Source organism: Pan paniscus, chromosome 8 (assembly GCF_029289425.2).
Source record: "Pan paniscus chromosome 8, NHGRI_mPanPan1-v2.0_pri, whole genome shotgun sequence".
In the NCBI taxonomy this organism is placed as follows: Eukaryota; Metazoa; Chordata; class Mammalia; order Primates; family Hominidae; genus Pan; species Pan paniscus.
In genome coordinates, this window is record NC_073257.2 from 84,551,305 (window position 1) to 84,578,978 (window position 27,674).

Sequence of the window (27,674 nt, forward strand, 5' to 3'; positions counted from 1 at the left end):
AAGTTAAACAATATACTTTTAAATAGTCCACAAATTTACCTAATAAACAGAAAATATTTTGAACAGGATGATGTAAAAAATATTACATACCAAAATTGTGTATGTGTGTGTGTGTATGTGTGTGTGTGTGTGTGTGTGTGTTTTGAGACGGAGTCTCGCTCTGTTGCCCAGGCTGGAGTGCAGTGGTGCGATCTCGGCTCACTGCAACCTCTGCCTCCTGGGTTCACGCCATTCTCCTGCCTCAGCCTCCCAAGTAGTTGGGACTACAGGCGCCCATCACCACACCCAGCTAATTTTTTGTATTTTTAGTAGAGACGGGGTTTCACTGTGTTAGCCAGGATGGTCTCGATCTCCCGACCTCGTGATCCGCCCACCTCAGCCTCCCAAAGTGCTGGGATTACAGGCGTGAGCCACCACACCCGGCAGTGTGTGTGTGTTTTATTTTTTGGTTAGGTGTTTTTTGTTTGTTTGTTTTTTGGAGACACAGTCTTCCTCTGTCTCTCAAGCTGGAGTAGAGTGGTGAGATCTCAGCTCACTGTAACCTCTGCCTCCTGGGTTCTAGCAATTCTCCTGCCTCAGCCTCCCCAGTAGCTGGGATTACAGGTGCGTGCCACCATGCCTGACTAGTTTTTGTATTTTTAGTACAGATGGAGTTTCACCCTGTTGGCCAGGCTAGTCTTGAACTCCTGGCCTCAAGTGATCCACCCACCTTCCAAAGTGCTGGAATTACAGGCGTGAGCCACCACGCCCAGACTAAAGCAGTGTTTATAGGGAAATTTATAGCTTCACAAGCTTACCTTAGAAAAGGTAAGTAAGGTTTCATCTTAAGAAGCTTAGAAAAAGAAAAACAAAATAATATATACTGAAAATAAGTGAAGGAATAAGTAACAAAGGTATGAGCAGAAATCAACTCAATAGGCAACAAACCATAGAGAAAATTAACAAAGTCAAAAATTGGTTCTTTGAAAAGATTAACAAAATTGCTAAACCCCTAGGTAGACTAAGAAATATTTTTTTAAAAAAGAAAGAGAATTCATAATTTGCCAACAGTAGGAGTAAAAGGGGATTTCAGATTCTACAGACATCAAAGGGATAATAATGGAATATTATGAACAACTTCATGTCAATAAATTCAATAACATAGATGACATGGGCAAATTATTCAAAAATATAACCTAAAATTCATACAAAACACAAACCTTACATATTTACTTAAAAAATTAAATTATCAAAACCTTTTCAGAAAGAAATTGGCAAGTCCAGATAGTTCCACTGATGAATTCTATCAAATACAGCTCAGAAAGAAACAATACTCATCTTACAGAAACTTCTGAAAATAGAGAAGGAAAAATCCCTCATTTTATTTATTTACTTATTTAATTATTATTTTTGAGATGGAGTCTTGCTCTGCTACCCAGTCTGGAGTGCAGTGGCGTGATCTCAGCTCACTGCAACATCCATCTCCCGGGTTCAAGTGATTCTCCTGCCTCAGCCTCCCAAGTAGCTGGGACTACAGGCATGTGCCACCAAGCCCGGCTACTTTTTGTTATTTTTAGTTACAGATGGGGTTTCACCATGTTGGCGAGGCTGGTCTTGAACTCCTGATCTCAGGTGATCTGCCCGTCTCAGCCTCCTAAAGTGTTAGGATTACAGGCATGAGCCACCATGCCTGGCCTATTTAATTTAATTAATTAATTAATTTAGAGACAGAGTTTCGCTCTTGTCGCCCAGAATGGAGTGCAATGGCGCGATCTCGGCTCACTGCAACCTCCACCTCCCAGGTTCCAGTGATTCTCCTGCCTCAGCCTCCTGAGTAGCTGGGATTACAGACACCTACCACCATGCCCAGCTAATTTTTTGTATTTCTAGTAGAGACAGAGTTTTACCATGTTGGCCAGCCTGGTCTCGAACTCCTGACCTCAGGTGATCCACCTGCCTCGGCCTCCCAAAGTGCTGGGATAACAGGCGTGAGCCACTGTGCCCGGTCCCTAACTCATTTTATGAGGATAAAATACTCTGATATAAAACCCGAAAAGACATTACAAAAAAAAAATAAAATTACAGACCAATATCTGTCAATATTTAACAAAATGTTAGGAAATCAAGTCTAGCAATACATTAAAAAAGCTAATACATCATTACAAATTAGGTTTATTTCAGGATAAGGAATAGTCAATGTCATCTACCATATTAAAAGAATAAAGCAGAAAAGCCATATGACCATTTCAATATATATAGAAAAAAATTTGACAAAATACAGGAGCCATTGATGACAAAAACCCTTTTCAAATAACAGAAAATAATTTTCTTAATCTGACAACGAGCAACTATGAAAAATCTAATCTAATATCCAATTTAATGGTACAATATTGAATACTTTTCTCTAAAGTTCAGAAAGAAGCCAAGGATGTCCACTCTCACCACTTCTATTCAATATTGTATTGGTGGGGTAAGCAAGTGCAATAAAGCAAGAAAAAAAAAGCCATAAATTTTTTTTTAAAAAAGGAGATGAAACTATCTCTGTTTGAAGATGATAGGATTATTTACATAGAAAAACCTGAGGAATCTACAAAACAACTAGAAGAATAAGTGAATTTAGCAAAATTACAGAATATAAAGTTAATATATAAAAATCAGTTATATTTTAATATTAGCAGCAAACAATTAGAAAATAAAATAAAACCAATTCCATTTATAATGGGATCGAAAACCATAAAATACTTAAGCACAAATTTTAAAAATATATGTGCAAGACCTGTATTAATAAAACTATAAGACCACTGCTGAGAGAAAATGAGACCTTATAAAATGGGGAGATATATTATGCTCGTGAATTATAAGATGCTATATTACACTAAGGTGTTGATTCTTCCCAAATTGATCTACATACTCAATGTTACTGTAATCACAATTCCACTTCTTTTGGCATAGAAAGTGACAAGCTGATTCTAAAATTTATATGGAAATACAAATGACCTAGAATATCCAAAGTAATCTTGAAAAAGAAGACCAAGTTGGCAGCATTTACAATAGCTGACATTTCAGGACTTTCATATATGTTCATATACTCCTTATTTAAAAAAAAAAAGAGAGAGATGGGGTCTCACTATGTTGCCCAGGCTGGTCTCAAACTCCTGGGCTCAAGCAATCCTGCACAATCTTGGCTCACTGCAACCTCTGCCTCCCAGATTCAAGCAATTCTCCTGCCTCAGCCTTCCGAGTAGCTGGGACTACAGGCATACACCACCACGCCTGGCTAATTTTTGCAATTTTAGTAGAGATGGAGTTTCGCCATGTTGACCAGGCTGGTCTCAAACTCCTGACTTCAGGTGATCTACCTGCCTCAGCCTCCCAAAGTGTTGGGATTACAGGCATGAACCACCATGCCTGACTATATTCATACAATGGGTTACTACTCATCATAAAAAAGGATTAAACTACTGACACACAACGGAGATGGATCTCAAAAACATTGAGTGAAACCTTAGACGAGTGTACATTTATATAATTCCAATGTATGAAGTTCTAGAAAAAGCAAAATTAATCTATGGTGGAAAAATATACAGTACAAAGGTTGCCTCTTGGTGAGTGGGGGCAAAAACTGTGAAGGGGACTGAAAGAACTTTAAATGAATCTTGAACTTTAGTTAATATTCATACTGAACTAATTGGGAGTGAAGTATACTTATGTCTGCAACTTACTTTGAACATGTCAAATAAGATCAATGATTACTTAGAGAGATGAAAATATGCATAGTCATACGATCAAGCAAATATAGCAAAATGTCAGTTGAGCTGAATATGTGGATGTTATTTAAATAATTATTTCAACTGTGCTGAATGTTTAAAAATTTTCATAATGAAATGTTGAGGGAAAAATTGTGCTTTCAATTCCTCCGTGCTCTCACGTTGCTTGTACAAACTGTAACTGAATTTCTATGAAGTAAGCCAAAGGAGCGGGGTGTTATTCTCAGAGTCATATTGTCTTAAAAAAAGTCTTAATATAAGAAATAAACTAAAGCATTCCTTCTCATCAAAGACGCAACTTAAGTTGTATAGTGACTTTAGCTTCACATTGTATATATAATGACTCTGGCTCAGATAGGGGAAGTTCTGCAGCTTCATGCCCTGTGCCTCAGCTTAGATGCTTATTTTCAAGGTTAGTCATTTAAAGATAGGCACCTGCCCAGACTACGGCCTTAGCACAAGAAAATATATTCACTGAACTTGGCATCTCAGGGTGAAATGCAAGGCTCATACAATGTCAACAAATCAAAACACCATTCATTTCAAGGATGCCAAGAAAAACTTATCTTTTACTGTTCAGGAGGGGCAGTCACCTAAGAGATTACAGATCCAATGTTCATACCTTCAAAAAAACACTTTTTGAGTTTCGTTACCTTTATCAAGAGATGCTCCAGCCATATGGTAAAAACTCAATGCAGTGTCCACATCATTAATGTTCTTTAGGAAAGTAAAGAAGTTCTCCACCTCCTGAAATGTCAGACCCTGAAAGAGGAGAGACAGCAAGGTAAGGCAGGACCTGTAACAAAAAGCAGCACGATATGCATAGGCAGTGATTCACATCTGCAAATCAGAAATTCATGCTCATGTCTAGAACAGAAACTGAATACATTAGTCAAGGAATATCAAATTCATAAATAGCAGGGGAATAAAACTCTTGAATTCTACCCTGAGAAAGGCAAACTGGCTAGTTGCTTCCCTCTCACACGTAAAATCTGAGAAAGCTTACAGTGATGGCTGAATATCTTAATGAAAATATTTCTTCTTTTTTTTTTGAGATGGAGTTTCACTCTGTCACCCAGGCTGGAGCATAATGGCATGATCTCGGCTCACTGCAACCTCCGCCTCCTACGTTCAAGCAATTCTCCTGCCTCAGCCTCCTGAGTAGCTAGGATTACAGGTGCACACCACCACGCCCGGTTAATTTTTGTATTTTTAGTAGAAACAGAGTTTCATCATGTTGGCCAGACTGGCCTTGAACTCCTGACCTCAAGTGATTCACCTGCCTCAGCCTCCCAACGTGCTGGGATTACAGGTCTGAGCCACTACACCTGGCCTAATGAAAATATTTCTAACTGTGCTCTCCAATTAGACACACTATCAATGATGACACTTCCTAATTGGGCTATAGCTACTTGACTTGTTATACATCTTAAGAAGTAAAATCAGAGTCAGGACTTCCAGTTTAACAGTCTGCTCACAGGCCAGCTGAGCTTTTTGAGGCTTAAGCGAATTGAAGAATCACCAAAGTCAGTGATATACAGGGGAACAATGTTGGTATTTAGCAAAACCCAAGTAATGGGGAAGCCGTTCATTATCTCAATTTAAAAGCTACTCACAAAGTAATTTGCCACTTAACTTTAATCTAATGAAATTCTGTGAATGAAGATTTTTTTTCAAAAACGGTTTAAAGATTTGCTGATCTCTAATTCCACTTTCTATGATGCATCGAGAAAAAGTCGTTATAGAAATAGGGGCTACTGGGAATTCCTTTATAGGGAGGAAGATTTGTCCTATTTGCCTTTTCCCCGCTTCCCACACATCATGCTGTGATGGAAATAAATGCAGTTTCTAAGAAGGGAAAACACTGGGAAATGTCCTAGATATCCCAGACACTGATGTTAATGCCTTTTAATGAAGCATCAGGTCCTTAAAGAGCTGCAGATGTAGACTGGCTTCTACTTAGTGCTGCTCCTCCTGCAATTTTCATTTTCCCAAACTACAGAGCCCAGGAACTCACATCAGAAACTCAGTAATAAGGAAATCCTAATACAATCTACAGTTCTTTCCTGGTACTCTCCAAACTGGGTCAATTGTATGTTTCTCACCTTATCAAACTGAAAGCTAAAAGACTGTATTAGGCTGGGTGCACTGACTCATGCCTGTAATCCCAGCACTTTGGGAGGCCAAGGCAGGAGGATCACTTGAGCTCAGTGACCAGCCTGGGCAACATGGCGAAACCTCATCTCTACAAAAAATATTTAAAAAGTTAGCCGAGTGTGGTGGCATGTGCCTATAGTACCAGCTATTTGGGAGGCTGAGGTGGGAGGATCGCTTGAGCCTGGGAGGCAGAGGTTGCAGGGAGCTGAGATCATGCCACAGCACTCCAGCCTGGGTGACAGGGCTAGACGCTGTCTCAAAAACAAAACACAACAAAAAAGACTGTATGATTATATCACATGATCTTTTATAATTTTTTTCCTTAGAATCATAGAACTTAAAAAACTTTATTGTGGAATATGATGACTATATAGAAAGGTGCATAAAATATAAATGTACAACTTATCAAACTCTTGCAAAGTGAACACCCACAGAACCTTCATTTAGGTCAAGGAACAGACTATTATCAGCATCTCAGAAGCCTCCTCTCTCCCCACAACATGTCCCTTCCTAATCATAAACTCCAGCCCCTGCCCAACCCCTACTGACAATAACCACTATTCTGACTTTTAGGGAATTCATTTCCTTGCTTTTTTTTAAAAATAGCATTTTTATATGTAAATAGCGTACTTACAAAAACCGTTGCTTAATTTTATCTGTTGTGGAACAGTAGAAATGGAATCATGCAGTAGGCATTCTGTTATATATGGCTTCTCTCTTTAAGATTTGTTCATGTTTTTGTGTGTATCTGTAGTTCATTCATTTTTATTGCTATAAAGTATTTCATTGTGTGAATATACCACAATTTGTTTATCCATTTTATTTGGGCTGTTTCCAATTTTTGGCAATTATGAACAGTGATGCATCTGTACTTAGCATTTATTCAAACATTTATAGAGTACTAGCCAGGCACGGTGGCTCACGCCTGTAATCCCAGCACTTTGGGTGGCCGAGGCGGGCAGATCACCTGAGGTCAAGAGTTCGAGACCAGCCTGACTAACACGGAGAAACCCCGTCTCTACTAAAAATACAAAAATATTAGCCAGGCATGCTGGCACATGCCTGCAATCCCAGCTACTTGGGAGGCTGAGGCAGGAGAATCTCTTGAGCCTGGGAGGCAGAGGTTGCAGTGAGCTGAGATCACGCCACTGCACTCCAGTCTGGGCAACAAGAGGGAAACTCTGTCTCAAAACAAAACAAAACAACCAAAAAACAAAAAACAAACATTTATAGAGTACCTACTATGTACCAAGTGTTGTAATTTTTGGTAGTGGACTGGAAGGCCTATATTATATGCTTTTTCCCTAATTTGAGGTCAGTCTCTTGGCTTTGCCTTAGAGCACCCAGAGTTAGGTCTCATTATGCATACCATAGTATGCTATTTAATGTAGGCACTAGCTAGAATCAAATTTAGAAGAGAATCCCATAGGATTAGAAGTACAGGTTGTACAATATCATTGCTTGTGGATGGACACACTAATAATCTTCCTTTCCCTGCCATCAAAAGACACATAAAGGTGGAGGCAACCCAACAGTCTACTGATGGATGAATGGATAAACAAAATGTGGCATATACACACAATGGAATATTGTTTAGCTTTTAAAAGGAAGAAGATTCTAACACAAGCTACAGGATGATGACCCTCGAAGACATTATGCCAAGTGAAATAAACTAGCCACAAAAGGACAAAAGATAATACTATATGACTGCACTTAAATGAGGTACTGAGAGTAGTCAAAGATGGTGGTTGTCAGGAGCTGGGAGGAGGAGAATGAGGAGCTATTATTTAATGGTAAGGAGTTCCGGTTTGGGAAGGTGAACGGGTTCTGGAAATAGATGTGTATTTTACCACACACAACACACATACACACATAACATGCTAAAGCTCTTTTACTTTTCTTTTTTTTTTTTTTGAGACGGAGTCTCGCTCTATCGCCCAGGCTGGAGTGCAGTGGCGCGATCTCGGCTCACTGCAAGTTCCGCCTCCCGGGTTCACGCCATTCTCCTACCTCAGCCTCCCGGGTAGCTGGGACTACAGGCGCCCACCACTGCACCCGGCTAATTTTTTGTATTTTTTTTTAGTAGAGATGGGGTTTCACCGTGTTAGCCAGGATGGTCTCGATCTCCTGACCTCGTGATCCACCCATCTCGGCCTCCCAAAGTGCTGGGATTACAGTTACTTTTCTTATTAAGGTATAAAATCCTGTAGGAGTTAGAGAGTTAGGGGACTAAGTTATTGAAAGGGTATTTGAGGCTAAAAGGTTAACATAAAATTCCTAAAACAGTTAGGGCATGGTAGAGGAAATGTGTCCCACTCTGATGATAAACAACCTCTAAAGTTTGTTAGTTTCTAACTAACACTCTGAAACATCAAATACTACAGCTCAAGACCAGAGTGCTTATGCTGAGAATTATCTGAGGACAGAGAGAGAACAATCTAAACTGAATGGCTATTCATTTGGTGATTCAGAAAAACAGTGGGCTGCAAATCACATTATATAACTATTAAATCTAAATATACATCACTATACTTTTATCACAAAGATATAATAAAAAATTTTATTGAGCACTTACTAATCACTTAGCATTATGCCAAGAACAGTGAGGGAAATTGTATTGGACACAGGCCTTGATTTTATGGAGCTTACTATTTAGATAGGCCTCCTTAAAGTGAAGATGATGTCAGTCACAAAATTCTTATTTTTTTGGTAACTACTATGGTAAAAATCCAGAGGGCTATTAGAAAAAAGCTAGAGTAAGATGATAACATGAGCTTTGTGGCTGGAAAGATGGAAAGAGAAAGGATATACTTATTGCAAATTGAGTTGTTTGGACAAGAAGGCTACAACTTATGAAACAATCTATTGGCAGGTGACTAGAACTGCAGACATAATAATCAAAAGGAACTGTCTCTTAGAGGAGTTACTGTGACTAATTGTTCAACAAACTGGTTATCTATCTATCTTTGGAAAGATGGACTTATATAAACCGGGCTCTAGGTGACTATAAAAAGAAGATAAGATTAATGATAGTTTGTAGACAACAGTGATTATTTCTTTAGGATGTTGAAAAATGAATTTAACATTAGGAAGTTGTTAAGCAAGTGAATAGAATTGTCTTTCAAAACTAAAAGCAGGGCCAGGTGTGGTGGCTCATGCCTGTAATCCCAGCACTTTGGGAGGTCGAGGCGGATCGATCACCTGAGGTCAGGAGTTCGGGACCAGCCTGGCCAAACATGGTGAAACCCCGTCTCTACTAAAAATACAAAATTATCTGGGCATGGTGGCGCATGCCTGTAATCCCAGCTACTCAGGAGGCCGAGGCAGGGGAATTGCTTGAACCTGGGAGGCAAAGGTTGCAGTGAGCCAAGATTGCGCCATTGCACTCCAGCCTGGGCGACAAGAGCAAAACTCTGTCTCCAGAAAAAAAAAAAAAAAAAAGCAGTGGATAAAACTTTTAGAAGAAAACACAGGAGAGGCTGAGCACAGTGCACAGTGGCTCATGCCTGTAATCCCAGCACTTTGGGAGGCCAAGGCGGGCAGATCACTTGAGCCCAGAAGTTTGAGACCAGCCTGGCCAACATGGCGAAACCCTGTCTCTACTAAAAATACAGAAATTAGCCAGGCATGGTGGCATGTGCTTGTAATCCCAGCTACTCGGGAGGCTGAGGAATGAGAATTGCATGAATCCAGGAGGTGGAGGTTGTAGTGAGCCGAGATCGTGCCACTGCACTCCAGCCTGGGCAGCAGTGAAACTCTGTCTCAAAAAAAGACAAAAAACAAAAACAAAAACAAAACAAAACAAAACCACATAGGAGCAAATCTTCATGACCTTGACTAAGGCAAGAGTTCTTAGATGACACCCAAAGCACAATCCATAAAGGAAAAAAAACTGATTGGTTAGACTTCATCAAAATTTTAAAAATTTGTGCTTCAAAATAATGAGAAAATAGAAAAATCACAAGCTAGGAGAAAATGCTTGAAAATCATATAGTTGGTAACGGACTTGAATCCAGGTCGGGTGCAGTGGCTCACACCTGTAATGCCAGCACTTTGGGACACCAAGGCGGGTGGATCACCTGAGGTTGGATGTTCGAGACCAGCCTGACTAATATGGTGAAAACCCATCTTTACTAAAAGTACAAAAATTAGCCAGGCTGTGGTGGTGGGCACCTGTAATCCCAGCAACTCAGGAGGCTGAGGCAGGAGAACTGCTTGAACCTGGGAGGCAGAGGTTCAAGTGAGCTGAGATTGTGCCACTGCACTCCAGCCTGGGCGACAGAGGGAGACCCTGTCTCAAAAATAAAAAAAAAAAGGACTTGTATCCAGAATTATATAAACAACTATTATAACTCAATATATGGGAAGACCAACAACCTGATTTAAAAAAAGATTTGAATAGACAGTTTACCAAACAAGACAAGTGAATGGCTAATAAGTACATGAAACAATGCTTAGCATCATTAGGAAAATACAAATTAAAATCACAATGATATACCACTACACACCTATTGGAATGACTGTAATAAAGAAGACAGACAATAATAGGTGTTGATGAGGGTGTGGAGAAACTGGAACTCTCGTATATTCACATGGAGATGTGAAATGGTTCCACCACTTTGGAAAACGGTTTAGCAGTTCCTCAAAACATTAAATTTACCATACAACCCAGCTATTTCACTCCTAGGAATCTTCAACAAAAATGAAAACACAGGTCTGCAGGAGGACTTGTATGCAATGTTCACAGCAACATTATTCCTAATAGCCCAAAACTGGAAACAATCCAAATGTGAATGGATAAATAAAATTTAGTATATCCAAGCAATAAAATACTATTTACTCTTCTGCAATAGAAAATAATAAACTATTAATATAAGCATCTACATAAAAATGTAATGTAGTAAATAAAATACTATTTACTCTTCTGCAATAGAAAATAATAAACTATTAATATAAGCATCTACATAAAAATATTGTGCTAAGTAAAAGAAGCCAGACACAAAAGACTACCTTATTATTGTATTTATATGAAATGTCCAGTAAATGCAAGTCTATAGAGACTGAAAGCTGTTTTATAGTTGCCTGGGGCTAGGGTAGAAATGAGGATTGACTGAAAGCTAGCAGGAGGGATCTTTTTGGGGTGATGGAAATGTTCTAAAACTGAATGGCAGTAATAATTGCATAACTGCAAATTTACTAAAATTCACTAAAATTACTAAAAATCACTGAATTGTACAGTTAAAATGGATAATTTATGGTATATAAATTATACCTCAAAAAAAGTTGTTAAAAAATATGAAGCAGTCAGAGTAGATGAGACAAGGAAAATGTAGCTTCCTTTGGAGTCAGCTGTAAAGTGAGATATCTAATGCTGACAGGCCATGATGAGTGCAAACACTGTAATGGATGATTCCCTCTTCCTGCCTTTTAATCAGTCACAGCAAATCCGTCTACCAGAAGCCAATCTAATTGCCCAAGTTCTGTCTATGGCCCACTGAAAAAAACAGTCTTCTTCCTTCCTTATATCCCATGCCTCTCACCATTCTTGTCATGTATCCTCTGCTCAATCTCCTGCTTAGTTTTTTTTTTTTTTTTTTGAGACAGAGTCTCACTCTGTTGCTTAGGCTGGAGTGCAATGGAGCAATCTTGGCTCACTGCAACCTTCGCCTTCCGAGTTCAAGCAATTCTCTTGCCTTAGCTTCCCAAGTAGCTGGGATTACAGACACCTGTCACCATGGCCGGCTAATTTTTTGTATTTTTGTAGAGATGTGCTTTCGCCATGTTGGCCAGGCTGGTCTTGAACTCCTGACCTCAGGTGATCCAACTACCTTGGCCTCCCAAAGTGCTGGGATTACAGGCGTGAGTCACTGCGCCCAGCCTCTCCTGCTTAGTTTTAAAACAATTTTAATTAATATTTTTATACCAGGTACAAAGCAATTCTTTCTGAACCCTGTGCTACATGTGGCCCATGTTACCTATTTCTTGGGTACCTTTCAGAGGTATTACTATGCCTGTCTTGCTCTGATAAAGCATCTTCCTATTGCAAACCCCAGACTTCTCTTCAACTGTTGCCTGGCAGCAGGGGAAATTATACCATTTCTGTTACTTACATTTCCACAGGTATCTAATCTTTCTGAAACATCACTTTCTTCATATCTTTATCCCTTCCGCTCACAACATGTCCATGATTTCCTACTGTCAACTGGATAAACCTCCAAACTTTTTAGCCTGGGATTTACGGTCTTCCACCATCTGCTTCCATAAATTAACCTTTCTAGCTATCTTCCTAAGAATCTTAGGCTGGCATCTGGCAACACTGGTTTTGTTTCCCTAAAAACTTGTGCTTATTTAAACCATGGAGAATAAGGAGTGGCAACAAACAGGATGATTAGTAAGAAGGCTATGGACTCTGGAATAAGAATAAAGCTTTGAACCCTGGTGCCGCCTTCCTAAGACATTGTTGATCTCAGGTTAATAACTAAGGCTCAGAGGACTATTTTTCATCTGAAAAATGATAATTCTACCTAGTATCTACCAAGCAGGTAGATACACAAGATATGTAAAATGTCTAGTACACAGAAAGTACCCAGTAAGTGGTAGATATGAGTCCTTAGTAATTTGGCAGGCTCATTACTACAGAACTAGTGATAATGAATTTATTCTACTAAGCTCTGAAGTAGGTTCTCTTCTCTGGAATGTGTAGGATCTTGAGGGATAGGGAATAGGGGAAAAGTTGATGTAAATGAAATTCATGTGGGGAAAAAACAGGAAAATAATAGAGGGAAAACTCATAAAACTAAATCTCCTATAGTAATGCACAGCTTAGTACTCCTTTGGGGGAAGTACAGGTTTCAAAGCTAATTAGTAACAACAACAACAACAAAAAGTAGAGTTCTAGTCTTTTTAGTTTTATGGCCACATTTCACACGCTATACTACATAGTGACTGGTGGGCACCTAATATTTGGAGTTAATGAGTTTTCAAGGGGTATGCTAGCAATTTCTAGAATCTGATATTCCACAGATGACTAATGTGGTTCAAATATCTGAGAATACGTGAAAAAGGAGAGCTCGCATATATTATCCACAGATGATATGAAAACTCAACAATCTAATAGTTTTATTAGAACTGTTTGATAAGTACTAACTGCTTAATGGCTAGTAGCAGAATTAATAAGCAATCATACACACAGAAGGCTGTTGGGGATAGGGCTACGACAGGAAACACTTAGCAAAAGCAAATGTCTTTATAAGCTTCTGCTTGTCAAAATCCTACTCCATGTTTAAGGCCAAGTTCGAATTGTACTTCCTCTAAGAAATCTTACTCGGTCTCTTCAGCTGGCTCTAATCTTCCTCCTTAGTGCTTCAAAAAGATCTCATACCTTTAATAGAGTACTCAACACATTTATCATTGCATTTCATAAGCATTTACCGCCACCATACAGAGGACATGCAAAGATGAATAAGGCACTGCTCTCAAGAAGCTCAAAGCTAAGTGAGTTACCTTGCTTTATATTTGTTTAAAATCTGTTTCGTTCCAGGAGGAATGCTAAGTTCTATGAGGCAGACACTGGTGTGCTCACTACTGCATTCCCAGTATTTAGAAGACTGCTTGGCACATAGTGGCTGCTCGATAAATATTGAATGTAAATGTGAATATAGAATTACAGAGTTCTTTGCATACATATTTTTCTCTTACTAGACTATTACAGACTTAAGAAATATATATAGTTGTGCTGGGTGTGGTGGCTCACGCCTGTAATCCCAGCACTTTGGGAGGCCAAGGCGGGTGGATCACGAGGTCAGGAGATCGAGACCATCCTGGCTGACATGGTGAAACCCTGTCTCTACTAAAAACACAAAAAAATTAGCCAGGCGTGGCAGTGGGCACCTGTAGCCCCAGCTACTCAGGAGGCTGAGGCAGGAGAATGGCATGAACCCAGGAGGCGGAGCTTGCAGTGAGCCGAGATCAGGCCACTGCACTCCAGCCTAGACAACAGAGCGAGACTCCGTCTCAAAAAAAAAAAAAAAAAAAAAAAAGAAATATAGTTGTAAGGATAAGGGATGGTCTTTTTCACAGCACCTGGCTTAGTGTCTTGCACACAGCAATGTCTGCCATTGAACTGAGTTATAATTTTCAATTTCATCCTTAAGAAGTTACTAGTTAGTAGCTTCTGCATTCATAAACATAGAGGATCACCACTGTGAATTACATTTATGAAGTCTCAGAAAACTCTTTGTTAAATAAAAACATGGTGGTTTTTCAGAGCATCAATAGAGTAATTTTTGTCAAGCATGGCAGGTTCCCCAGTTCTTCAAACTATTACTTAGGGATAAAACAGCTAGAGACACTGATGGAGCATTGCATCTCTCGGGCAGTGGCTCATAAGCCTAGCTGCACATTAGATTTACCTGGGGACCCTTTGTATTAGTCCGTTCTTATGCTGTTAATAAAGACATACCTGAGACCGGGTAATTTACAAAGGAAAGAGGTTTAATTGACTCACAGTTTTGCAGGGCTAGGGACACCTCAGGAAACTTACAGTCATGCCAGAAGGGGAAGCAAACATATCCTTCTTCGCATGGCAGCAGGAAGAAGAATGAGTGCCTGGTGAAGGGGGAAGCCTTTTATGAAACCATCAGATCTCATGAGAACTAACTCATTGTCATGAGAACAGGATGGGGGAAACTGCCCCATGATTCAATTATCTCCACCTGTTCCCTCCCAGGACATATGGGGATTATGGGAACTACAATTCAACATGAGATCTGGGTGGGGACACAGCCAAACCATATCACCCTTTAAGAAACACTTCTGGAACTTCTCATGCAGAGGGTTAAGAAAACCCCAGAACACTGATGCCTGGACCCACCTACTGAGCCTCTGATTTAATTGATTTGAAGAGGGCCCAAACAACCACATTCCTTAAAAATTCCTCAAGTGATCCTATAGTAGAGAAGCACTGCTTTACAGGAAGAGTATGATTAGGAGAAACAGCACTTTCTTATGGAAAAGACAAGATCTGGAATAGGAAGCCTTGGACTTTAGACCAGACTCTGAATGGGTTATTAACTTCTCTTTCTGTCTCTATATTCTCAAAAACACAGTATCTAACAAGGCTGTTAGAAAGGAAGAGAAAAATGGCTGTGAAACATTGCATGGTCATTAATTTATATGCAAAAATTTAATACCACCACTAGGACCTTCAATCTCTTAGGTCTTGTTTGATACCTTGATACAGAACCTCACACAGAAACTGATTAATGTCAGCCAAATGAAAACTTACATTTTCATGTTAACAAATCCAAAATGGAATAAAAGAAGCAATTAGAAAGCAGATGGTGATTCCCCTTTTATAGGAAATGGTCCTAGAGAGATGGACTCATAACCTTAGGAGCAAAGGCCCTTCCTTGACACTCACTTTAGTTAATTGCTATGTTCACAAACTATTTAATCAACATGAGAGGACAATCAATCTTAATCTCGTTGCTAACACAGGCTAGAAATTCTGGGCCAAAAGTAATTTAACACCGCAGATTTTCATCATCTGACAAAATTTGTCCTTTCATTTTAGAGCTCTTTTGCAAGGTCTTCAGATCCTAAATTAACTCCTGCCAATGCTCAAATACTCTATTCCTTCAAGGGAGATGCCTCCAATGCCCCTTATTGCTTTTAAGTGTAAACTCATAATGAAATATGAATTCACCTATCATGATAGATAATTAAAGTCAAATCAATATCTGGACCAACCTTTAAAAATAAGCATGGTCTAAATAAACGAGCATGTCTGAATGTAAACACTATTCTTCCAGCATAGGGGTAAAAAATCCACCTATACATTCGTAATCAGTTTTTTGAAATTACGATTTCCAACAGATATGAGCTAAGTATTGGGTAGTGTAGAAGCGCTCTATGGGAGATAAATGTTTTTTCTCTGTCACTTTCCATTAATGATGAGTCTTCCCCACAGCCAAGAGAACACCTGCTGTGGGAAAAGGCTGGACTGAGTTCAGAGAAGCTGACACTTCCTCTCAGAGCCAGCCTGCCCTCATTTGCAGCCCACAGCCTGGTTCAGAGGTCCTTTCAACTTTTCAATATACAAGACAAGGAGGAAAAAGTCTGGCTGATAAGAAGGGTTTTCCACCAAGTTAGGGCAATGCTATGCATGCAACATTTCTTGCACAAAGACTAACTAGGAAAACTGGGACAAGCACTAGCAATCCTCTATCTTATTTTCAATTATTGAATCTTTAAAGCTAGAAGGGCCCTTACAGCAAGCATCTAGGATAAGCCTCTCAATTCATGAGGCCAGTAAGGTTAAGTGATTTGTCTAATGACTATGGGAACCTCTGAGGCAGAAGTTAGTCTCAAGTTTTCCATCTTCATGCCTACCATGCCATACTATCTTGGTGATATGGTTTGGCTGTGTCCCCACCCAAATCTCGAATTGTAGCTCCCATAATGCACATGTGTCGTGGAAGGGACCTGGTGAAAGGTAATTGAATCATGAGGGTAGGTCTTTAATGTGCTGTTCTTTTGATAGTAAGTCTCACAAGATCTGATGGTTTTACAAAAAGGAGTTCCCCTGCACATGCTCTCTTTCTTGCCTGCCACAACGTAAGACGTGTCTTTTCCTTTTTTTTTAAGACGGAGTTTCGCTCTTGTTGCCCAGGCTGGAGTGCAATGGCGCGATCTCGGCTCACCGCAACCTCTGCCTCCTGGGTTCAAGCCATTCTCCTGCCTCAGCCTCCTGAGTAGCTAGGATTACAGGCATGCACCACCACGCCGGGCTAACTTTTTGTATTTTTAGTAGAGAGGGGGTTTCTCCATGTTGGTCAGGCTGGTCTCCAACTCCCAACCTCAGGTGATTTGCCTGCCTCGGCCTCCCAAAGTGCTGGGATTACAGGCGTGAGCCACTGCGCCCAGCCATAAGACATGTCTTTTCTTCTCCTTTGCCTTCCGCCATGCTTGTGAGGCCTCCTCAGCCATGTGGAACTGTGAAATCAAACCTCTTTCCTTTATACATTACCAGTCTCGGTATGTCTTTATTAGCAGCATGAGAATGGACTAATACACTTGGAAATCTCTCATGGAACATTTTTAGTGCCAGGTTAGATTCTTGGTCATGGTCAGATGGTAGCCATTGTCCAGTGGGAAGAGTACTGGGCTGGGAATGAGAAAATCTGGGTTCTAGACTTAGCACTGCTTTGTGTGTTTATGTGTGTGTGTTCTCTTAGAGGCCTGGATTTTTTTTTTTTTTTAAGACAAGGTCTCACTCTGTCACCCAGGCTGGAGTGCAGTAGCATGATCATAGCTAACTGCAGCTTCAACCTCCCCAGGCTCAGGTGATCCTCCCACTTCAGTCTCCTGAGTAGCTGCGACTACAGGCACGTGCCACCATGCCTGGCTAGTTTTTGTATTTTTTGTGGAGACAAGGTTTCGCCACTTTGCCCAAGCTGGTCTTGAACTTCTGGGCAGGAGAATCACTTGAACCCAGGAGGCGGAGGTTGCGATGAGCCGAGATCACGCCATTGCATTCCAGCCTGGGCAACAAGAGCGAAACTCCGTCTCAAAATAATAATAATAATAATAATAATAATAATAATAATGATAAAAAGAAAAGAAAAATAAAAAGAAAAGACACGTCTTACATTGCGGCAAGTCTTCAACTTTGATTCTCCTGCCTCGGCCTCTCAAAGTGCTGGGATTACAGGTATGTGCCACCATGCCTAATGAGGACTGACCTTTTAACTGGTCTCTGCTTCTGTTTGTTCATCTCTCTCTCAGATGCTGATTCAGTCCTATCATCTTTTCTTTCTTTCTTTTTTCCTTTATCTTTTTTTTTGAGATAGAGTTTCGCTCTTTCTCCCAGGCTGGAGTGAAGTGGTGTGATCTTGGTTCACTGCAACCTTCGCCTCCCTCTGCACCCCCCCTTCCCCGGGTTCAAGCGATTCTCCTGCCTCAGCCTCCTGAGTAGCTGAGATTATAGGCGCCCACCACCACGCCTGGCTAATTTTTGTATTTTTAGTAGAGACAGGGTTTTGCTATGTTGGCCAGGCTGGTCTTGAACTCCTGACCTCAGGTGATCTGCGTGTCTTGACCTCCCAAAGTGTTAGGATTACAGGCGTGAGCCACCATGCGCAGCCACCATCTTTTCTTTCCTTGTACCAGGGGCAGCTGGTGTTGAAGGGTACCAGAGAGCAGTGTTGCTAGTGTTCCACAAATCCATGTTCTCCAACCTCAAGGCTGCTCAAAAAACTCTAACTCATCTCCTAAATTCTAATAGGCTTATTATCAGTCTTTTTGTTTCTATGCTTGCTCTTCTCCAAACTATCTTCCATAAAACAGCCAGAGTTGTCTCTTTAAACGTACATACAACCATGTCATTTCACTACTCACAACTATTTAATGGCGTTCCACTGCACTGTGAGTGAACTCCAAACTCCCTCCATTCCTATGAAGGCTTGCATGTTCTGTTCCTCATATCCCTCTCTGAGCTCAGCTCAGGCCACTCTCCTTTTTGCTCAGAACCTTCTATACAAACTAGTCCCTTTTCAGTTCTTCACACATGCCAGGTTTGTTTTTCCTGCTTGTTATGGACTGACCCCACCCCCTACCCCATTCATATGTTGAAGCCCTCCCTAACCCCTACTGTGCCCAATGTGGTTGTATTTGGAGATGGGGCCTTAGAGGAAATAACAAGGCTAAATGAGGTCACAAGGGTGGGGCCCTAATCTGCTAGGATTCGTGTTCTTATAAGAAGAAACACAAAGAGATTTCTCCCTCTCTTCATGTACACACACTGAGGAAAGCCTGTGTGAGGACACATTGAAAAGGCAGCTACCTGCAAGGCAGGAGGAGAGCTCTTATCAGAAACCAAATCAGCTAGCACCTTAATCACAGGATTCTATCCTCCAGGAATGTGAGAAAATAAATTTTTCTTGTTAAAGCCACCCAGTCTGTGGTATGTTGTTACAGTAGCCCCAGTAGGCTAATACACTGTCTTGGAATTTGCCTATGTGATTTCCCACTTTCCAGAGCCTCCTCTTCCATCTCTCTCCTTTCTCTGCTTCTGTACTTTTCATCGAATAGGGATGCCTTCCAACTAGACTACTCTAATGAAACAGCCCTCTCAAAGGTCACCAATTACTGCCATTTCACCAAAACCAATGGATGTTACCACCTTTAGCTTACTGGATCCTCGCTATTATATGTGACATGGTAGACCCCTCAGTTCTTGAACCTTCTATTTCCTTGACTTTGATTTCACTACTCTCTTTAGGTATTCTTTTTTTTTTTTTTTTGAGATGAAGTCTCACTCTGTTGCCCAGGCTGGAGTTCAGTGGCATAATCTTGGCTCACTGCAACCTCTGCCTCCTGGTTTCAAGTGATTCTTGTGCCTCAGCCTCTGAGTAGCTGGGATTATGGGCACGCGCCATCATGTCCAGCTAATTTTTGTATTTTTAGTAGAGATGGGGTTTCACCATGTTGGCCAGGCTGGTCTTGAACTCCTGACCTCAAGTGATCCACCTGCCTCGGCCTCCCAAAGTGTTGGGATTACAGGTGTGAGCCACTGCACCCGGCTTCTTTAGGTATTCTCTAACCATTTCTTCTAGATTTGCTTCCTGAGCTGCTTAAATGTTTGTGTCCCATTGGATTCTGTCCTTGGCCCATAGTTCTTTTCTGTAAAATACCCTCCTTGGGTAATCTCATCTGTTCTTATGGTTGTAATTCTAACGTGTGTTGATGATTCCCAAATCTATCTCAGACCTCTAAGGTAATGTGAATATGCAGCTGCTTGCTGACCATCTCTACTTGGATAGTCCACAGGCATCTTAAATTTAAGATGCCCATGACTGAATTCTTTATTTTCCCATCTAAACCAGTCTCTCCTTTAAAATTCTCAATTTCAGTTGGTGCCACCCTTTCCTGAACAAGAAACCTGGGATGATTCTGGACGCTCTCCTCTTCCTCACCCATTGCTTATTTCTTTTCTCCCTATGGACCTCAGGTACCAGAAATGAATTAGGTGTAATCATTGGTTCATGAAATACTCTCATCATTATGTTAATACCTTCATATTAAATAATAACCATACATTACCACGGTTTCTCTTCTTCCTCCAGCCAAAGCTACCTACCTTTCCTTCTTTGAAGTGCTTCTTGAGCTGCCTCTGCATGGCGGTCAGCTTCTTGGACTGCACCCCACTGTAGGCAAGTAGCATGCCACCAAACTGCCTCTCAGTAATTCTCCCATCCACAGGGTCATGGCGTTCAAACTGGGAGGGAAACAGAAAGAATGTTCCTAGGGTCAATGGAAAGTATTTTGACGTGGAACACGGAATGATCAGCTGTGTTTGATGGCAGAAAATAGCTGATGACTGGGACTATATTTTTGAGGTACAATTCTCAGTAAGATCTGCAAAAACTAAGAAACAGAAGATATAGGTTCTTATCCCAGATCTGCCACTTACTATTGTCAGAGACAGTCAAGCCAGAGCAACAGCATCTTGAGTAAGGTCTAGGAAAGATGAAGCTGGGACTTGCTGGGCTGCATTCCCAGGAAGTTAGGTATTCCTAGCCTCTAGATGTTTATGGTTAACGGAACAGATGGATAACGTTTACTGATCAGACCCAGACTCAGCAATATCCCGATATCCTGATATCTTATGAATGGAAGCTTTCCTAATTTTGCTTTAAAGATAATAATATTGATTACTCTTCTAAAAAATTCATAAAGGTCTGAGAACATAATTTTAAAGAAGAGTAATATATTTTCAAGTTTCCCCAAAATAGCAATAAAATGTTAGGACATTGATAGAGATAGGACTTACATATGAGACACGAAATAAGAAAGTTAAGAGTGAATTTCTCTTTCAGCTCTCATTTCTTCAGCTAGCTCAGTAAGTTGACAGAGACCTAAATTTGTTTCCTTAGTAGTGGGACTGTGTCAATGAGCAAAACATAGAACTGTATTTTAATACAATTTTGTAATTTTGTATCAATTACTTTTGTATCTATAACAGTGACCACTTCCCCCCCCTCCTCCTTTTTATTTAAGACGGAGTTTCACTCATCATCCAGGCTGGAGTGCAATGGTGCGATCTTGGTTCACTGCAACCTCTACCTCCCAGGTTCAAGCGATTCTCCTGTCTCAGCCTCCCGAGTAAATGGGATTACAGGCGCACACCACCACGCCTGGCTAATTTTTGTATTTTTAGGAGAGATAGGGTTTCACCATGTTGGCCAGGCTGGTCTTGAACTCCTGACCTCAGGTGATCCACTGGCCTCGGCCTCCCAAAGTGCTGGGATTACAGACATGAACCACCATGCCTGGCCTAACAGTGATCATTTACTGAGTATGTACTATGGGCCACGTACTTCACCAATATGTTCTTTTTTTTTAATTACTTTTTTTTTTTGTAAATAGAGATGGGGGTCTTGCTATGTTGCCAGGCTGGTCTTGAACTTCTGCGATCAAGCAATCTGCCTGCCTTGGCCTCCTAAAGTGCTGGGATTACAGGTGTGAGTCACTGTGCCTGGCCTCATATAGTCACTATAACAGCCTACGGAGCAGCTACTATTAGCTCCACTCTGCAGATGAGAAAACTGAAGTAACATGCAGCTACATGTGACAGAGCTGGGATTTGAACTCAGCCTTATCTGGGTCCAAAGACTATCTCTCAACACCACACCATTTCCTACTTCTGAGCAGTGGCACATTCGCTTCCTGTACAATAGCACTGTGTTGTTTTGGATAAACTTATACAGCCATGGGGCTTAGTCACATTTAAATGAGACACAAAACTATGTCCAAAGAAATCAACATCATCAATATTAGGTGAAAGCCTCTTTTTCAACACTGCCACTCAATTTTTGATGTTTGTCACACCATCATTCTATAGAGCTGATAAATTTTTGACAATACCAAAAGTTTTCAGGATTCAATTTAAGTGTGATTTATGACTCAATTTACTATCCTGAAACAAAGTGAAGGACTGACAAAATTTTCTAAATGGGCATACTTTTTGCAATGTTTAAATCAGATTTTCAGTGAAATCTGAAACCTGGGTAAAAGTTCACCTATGGGCTTCTTCAAGGCATGTGAAACAAGGCTGTGCTCCCTGTTCTCCAGGGCCGACTTTAATGATTTAGAGTGTTCATTCTACCCTTATCTGGGAGGTTTCACAGCTGTGGGGCAATCCCATATGTTGGAACTAGATGAATTTTCAGCTTTATCTCACCAGATAGATTCATGGTTGAAAAGTTTCTTGTTTGTAACACTGGCAGCAGCTGCAGCTTGCTCAAGGCTTACAAAAGGCCTTTATTCTCTGTTCTTCATAGGGGCACAAGGCCTCGCCTCTGTTTTGTTTCAGACAGTAAGGTCAATTTCCAGTGCAGATGCCCAAGCAGCAATTCCAAGATTAGCATTTTTACTAATGTTCTTTGAAAACTCAGACTTGTCTTTTGGTAATGGGCTCTATTATGATTATTTTTAAGTGACTGGAATCTGAAAGGGCTTAAAAACAATCAACTTCTGCTTGTCCAAGTCGTATGGCCACTTCGACGCTTACTACTTCAGTTCTATAATTTGATTTTGGGCAGCACCTCTCCTTTTAGGTTTTTAGGCTTTTCTGAGGCAGGACCCCCCTTATTTCTGAGGTCTTAAACATGGCTGGAGGGAGCCATGGAGAGCTGTTTTTCTTTACACGCAAAACTGCTAATGGAAACAGACTTGAACTAATGTCCTATTTGTTCAAAATTTATTAACTGAAGACCACTATGCTAAGGCTAGGGAACTTTGAAGGTAGTATCTCAAGGACCTTCATTTGGGTTAAATTTTCAAGGGCAATAGCTAGACATCATGTGGCTGCAGGGGTCAAGTGTATGCAGGGTTAAGCATTGCTAATCCAAAAACCCCAAATCTGAAATGCATCAAAATCCAAAACTTTTTTTGTTGTTGTTGAGCAACTTTTTTTGTTGTTGTTGTCCAGGCTGGAGTACAGTGGCATGATCTTGGCTCCCTACAACTTCCGCCTTCTGGGTTCAAGTGATTCTCCTGCCTCAGCTTCCCAAGTAGCTGGGACTACAGGCATGTGCCACCATGCCCAGATAATTTTTGTAGTTTTAGTAGAGACAAGGTTTCACTATATGTTGGCCAGGCTGGTCTCAAACTCCTGACCTCAGGTGATCCGCCTGCCTTGGCCTCCCAAAGTGCTGAGATTACAGGCGTGAGCCACTGCACCTGGCCCAAAATCCAAAATTTCTTGAGCACCAACACGTTGCTCAAAGATCATGCAAAAAGGAAATGCTTATTGGAGCATTCTGGATTTTTTTTTTTTTTTTCAGACAGGGTCTTGCACTGTCACCCAGGCTGGAGTGCAGTGGCACAATCATGGCTCACTGCAGCCACGACCTCCTGGGCTCAAGTGATTTTCCCATCTTAGCCTTCTGAGTAGCTGGGACTATAGGCATGCACCATCACGCCTGGCTAATTTTTGCATTTTTGTAGAGATGGGGGTACCCTATGTTGCCTGGGCTGTTCTCAAACCCTTGAGCTCAAGCTATCTGCCCACCTCAGGCCTCCCAAAGTGCTGGGATTACAGGCGTGAGCCACAGCACCTGGCCTGAATTTTGGATTAGTGATGCTCAACCAGTAAGTATAACACAAATGTTCCAAAATCTGAAACTGCTGGTCCCAAGCATTTTGGATAAGGGATACTCAACCGCTATCTTAAGCTGGGACAATCCTGTGGGTGCACTCCTGGAGTGCCATATACATGTAATCGATCCCCAAGGTTGTGGGAGGATCTTTTGAGGAAAGACACAGGTTATTACAAAATTATCATAATGTAGAAAAGTTCTAATTGCATATTTGGAAGAAATTCAAATTACAGGCTTGCATTTTACTTCACCCAAGCTATTTTCCACTAATGTTGGAACCTCTGATGTTCTACTTCAATGAAAATTAAAAGCCTCCACTGTGTTTGATTCTGAGGCACAGCATGTGTGTATTCCAGCATGCCACCCACCATCTGCATTGTTTTTCCGTGTCTAGGAAGAAAGCTTAACAGCCTCACATTTCCCCTTCTGCAGCCATTGCCACTTTCTCAAATGGATACAAGCTGTTGTTTCCCTGTTGTTCCCCAGGGGGCTGCAGGGTAGGCAAGGAGGAGCCAAAAAACTGCAAGGTTTTTCCTGGCTTTCTGTTCACACTGCGCCTCTTGTTCCCACCCGTCCCTTGTCGTTTTGGAAGGACAGATGGTCTACACGTATCTAGATGAAATGACTTAAGAATGGGAAGCCAGGAAAGGAAGAAAACATATATTATGAACAAAGGCCAAAAGTAAGAATAGAAGCACAGTAAAAGGAAAAAGAAATCAGTATCTGCAAGTGGGTCTTCATTTATTGAAGACTTTTGAGGTTAATGTATCCAACAAATGTAAACTTCAGACTTCTCTTTCATACAGTTATCTTTCAAGAGACTCTGTCCATCCCCCAGAGTAAATCCTCTCCTCATACAAGTTTTCAGAATGATAAATTTTGGGGACCAGGTGTAGTGCCTCATGCCTGTAATCCCAGCACTTTCGGAGGCTGACATGGGTGGATCGCTTGAGCCCAGGAGTTCAAGACCAGCTTCAGCATCATAGACCCCATCTCTAATATATATATATATATATATATATATATATATATATATATGAATGATAAATTTCTTGATAGGCTTCTGAACTGTGCAATGCAAGACTGCATAGTGATCTCAAGCCACTGAGCTGAACACATCTGTGTTTTTGAATCTGACAGTATGTGGCTTTTGAGGTCCTAACCATGCCACTGCCACTATCAGGAGTCTCAGAATAACTGTGTTATGCCCATCTAAAGGAAAATGATTACAAGCAAAGTTCTCGACTGTAAACCTACCCGGTGAGCATGACATATACATTTCATAGTTTGAATTGAAATCTATGTTACTGCAATTGACAAGGGACACTCAAGAGCCCAGGTCAGACTGCCAGGAGTCTGAATTTTCTTGATCTTTAAAGAGGCAGCTTTATTGCAAACACTAACAAGGTTGTCTTTTGAGTAGCTGGCAAACTGAGGAAGAAGGTTCACATCTGGAACAGAGGCAACACAGTTTAGTGCCTTCAGCAGGGGCCAAAACAAGTCATTAGAGTCTTGGTCCATAAGATTATAGATTACCAAACTCAACTGCTAGAGCTTTCTACTTCCAATCCAAACATTCCTTCTATTTTATTTTATTTTTGAGATGGAGTTTTGCTCTTGTTGCCCAGGATGGAGTGCAATGGCGCGATCTCCACTGCAACCTCTGCCTCCCAGGTTCAAGCAATTCTCCTGCCTAAGCCTCCCAAGTGGGCTGGGATTACAGGCGCTCACCACCATGCCTGGTTAATTTTTTGTATTTTTGGTAGAGATGGGGTTTCACCAAGTTGGCCAGGCTGGTCTCGAACTCCTGACATCAGGTGATCCACCCGCCTCGGCCTCAAGTGCTGGGATTACAGGCGTGAGCCACTGTACCTGGCCTCCTTCCATTTAAAAATGGTTTTTAAGAAAAAATTTCAGGTTGGTGATCAAAACAACTGACTAAATCATGAGTACCAATCACAACAGTCAGACCAGGGAAAGGTTAACCCTCCAGCCTGACAGCCAAAACCACGAAGATAATAAGATTAATGCATGAATTTATTACAAGATAATAACAATCAGGAAATATTTGAGGGTGTCAGGGAAAAATATTTTAGATTTGGAACAAAAGGTTTCAAGGTTTGATATGTTTTGTTTTCATTCCACAGAAAGTAATATACTGAAGTGACTAAGAATATGGACTTTACAATCAGGAAGGCCTGGATCCAAATTCTGGCCTGAACCCATACTTGCTGGCTGTGACTTCAAGGAAGTGGCTTACCTGTTCCGAGGGTTCAAATCTTCTTACCAAAAAATAGAGATAATATTCGTGACCTCAAAGTGTTGTTGTAAAGATTAAATGGGATAATATATGTAAAGAAATTAGTACAGAGTTTGAGGCCCAGTTAACATTCAATAAATGGGCTGGGTGCGGTGGCTCACACCTGTAATCCCAGCATTTTGGGAGGCCAAGGTGGGAGGATCACTTGAGGTCAGGAGTTTGAGACCAGCCTGGTCAACATGGTAAAACCCTGTCTCTACTGAAAATATCAAAATTAGCCGGGTCTGGTGGTGTGCACCTGTAATCCCAGCTACTTGGGAGGCTGAGGCAAGGGAATCAGTTGAACCTGGGAGGTGGAGGTTGCAGTGAGCCAAGATCGCGCCACTGCACTCCAGCCTGGGTGACAGAGCGAGATCCTGCCTCAAAAAAAAAAAAAAAAAAAAAAAGAAATTCAACAAATGTAGCAATTAATTTTATTTATTATTCAACACATTAGAATGACTTCAAGATTAAACTACTTAGAGTTGCTTGAAGCAGAACACCAACTTAATAACCTGTACCCTGGCCATAATTATAAAACAGAAAACCTGGCATAAAGAAAGAGCTCAATAAATATGTATTGAATGAACACAGACAAAACACCAGAAAATTCACAACACTTCTGTCCTATTGTTGGGAGGGTTTCCTATCTAAGGCAAGGAATATCTCTACGTTTATCTCTTAATATCTACCTCCATGATACTGATTTCTATAAGGATAGTCTTGAGAATGCCATTCATTTTGGCTAATCAGTAACATATCTGAGTGCTTATACTTGCCAGGTGCCATCCTAGGAACTAACCTTTGTTAATTCTCGCAATGCTATATAATAGGTAATAGTATTATTCTATTTCATAAACAGAGAAAAGTGAAATAACTTGCCCACACAGTTAATGTGGAGAGAAATTTCTCTCTGGTCTCAGTATCAGAACAGTTGATATGTTCTTATTTTAAAGTCAACGTGAATCATGTTTGCCTTTTTATCCTGGTTACTGGAAAGCTTATAGTCAAGTTTGTGGGCCTCTTCTAGAATAGGAGACATTATGACTTACACTTTTCATACTAACCTTACTTAACTTTTCTTAAAAGAAAGTTAGGCTTTCTTTTACTTTCTTCTTTCTTTTAACTTTAATTTTTCAGCAAGTTTTTACTTTTATCTCACTGCCTGTACTTTTTATGACTTTCTGAAATCCCTTCTTGAAAAAGGCAAGATTTTAAAAAATGGTATTGGACATCTAGGCTGTTTCATTTTTTGTCTATGATAAGTACCACTCTGATAAACTTTTGCTGAACTTAATTTTTCATCATTATTTTAGGAATTGATCCCTAGAAACAAAATTCTGAAATATAAATTATGGGATCTTTAAAATTTTATTGTGAAATATTTGACATATACATAATAATACATACAACAGACAAGTTATGAAGCATAATAAAACAAACACCATGAGCCTCCCACTTACCCTGAGAAAGGAAGCATCAGCACTCCATTTGAAGCCCATGCCCTGCCTCCCTTTTCTAGTACATTATTAATATTATTATTTTTTAGATAGGGTCTCGCTCTGTTGCCCAGGCTGGAGTGCAATGGCGTGATCTTGGCTCACTGCAACCTCCACCTTCCAGGTTCAAGCAATTCTCCTGCCTCAGCCTCCTGAGTAGCTGGGACTACAGGCATGCGCCACCACGCCTGGCTAATTTTTGTATTTTTAGTAGAGACGTGGTTTCACTCCATTGGCAGGCTGGTCACGAACTCCTGACCTCAGGTGATCCGCCAGCCTCAGCCTCCCAAAGTGCTGGGATTACAGGCAT

At 40.7% G+C, this 27,674-nt stretch overlaps 1 protein-coding gene across 2 annotated transcripts in view; it reads right to left on the minus strand.

Moving 5' to 3' along the window:
• The window catches only part of MICU1 (mitochondrial calcium uptake 1), a 264,649-nt gene that overhangs the window by 36,210 nt on the left and 200,765 nt on the right, over nt 1-27,674 (minus strand). For both annotated transcript variants that reach the window (XM_003815973.5, XM_055092954.1), the window contains 2 exons: nt 20,044-20,181; nt 4,400-4,508 (listed from right to left, as the gene is read on the minus strand). In XM_003815973.5, coding sequence (XP_003816021.1) covers nt 4,400-4,508; nt 20,044-20,181 — 247 coding nt within the window. The remainder of the gene's footprint in view (nt 1-4,399; nt 4,509-20,043; nt 20,182-27,674) is intronic.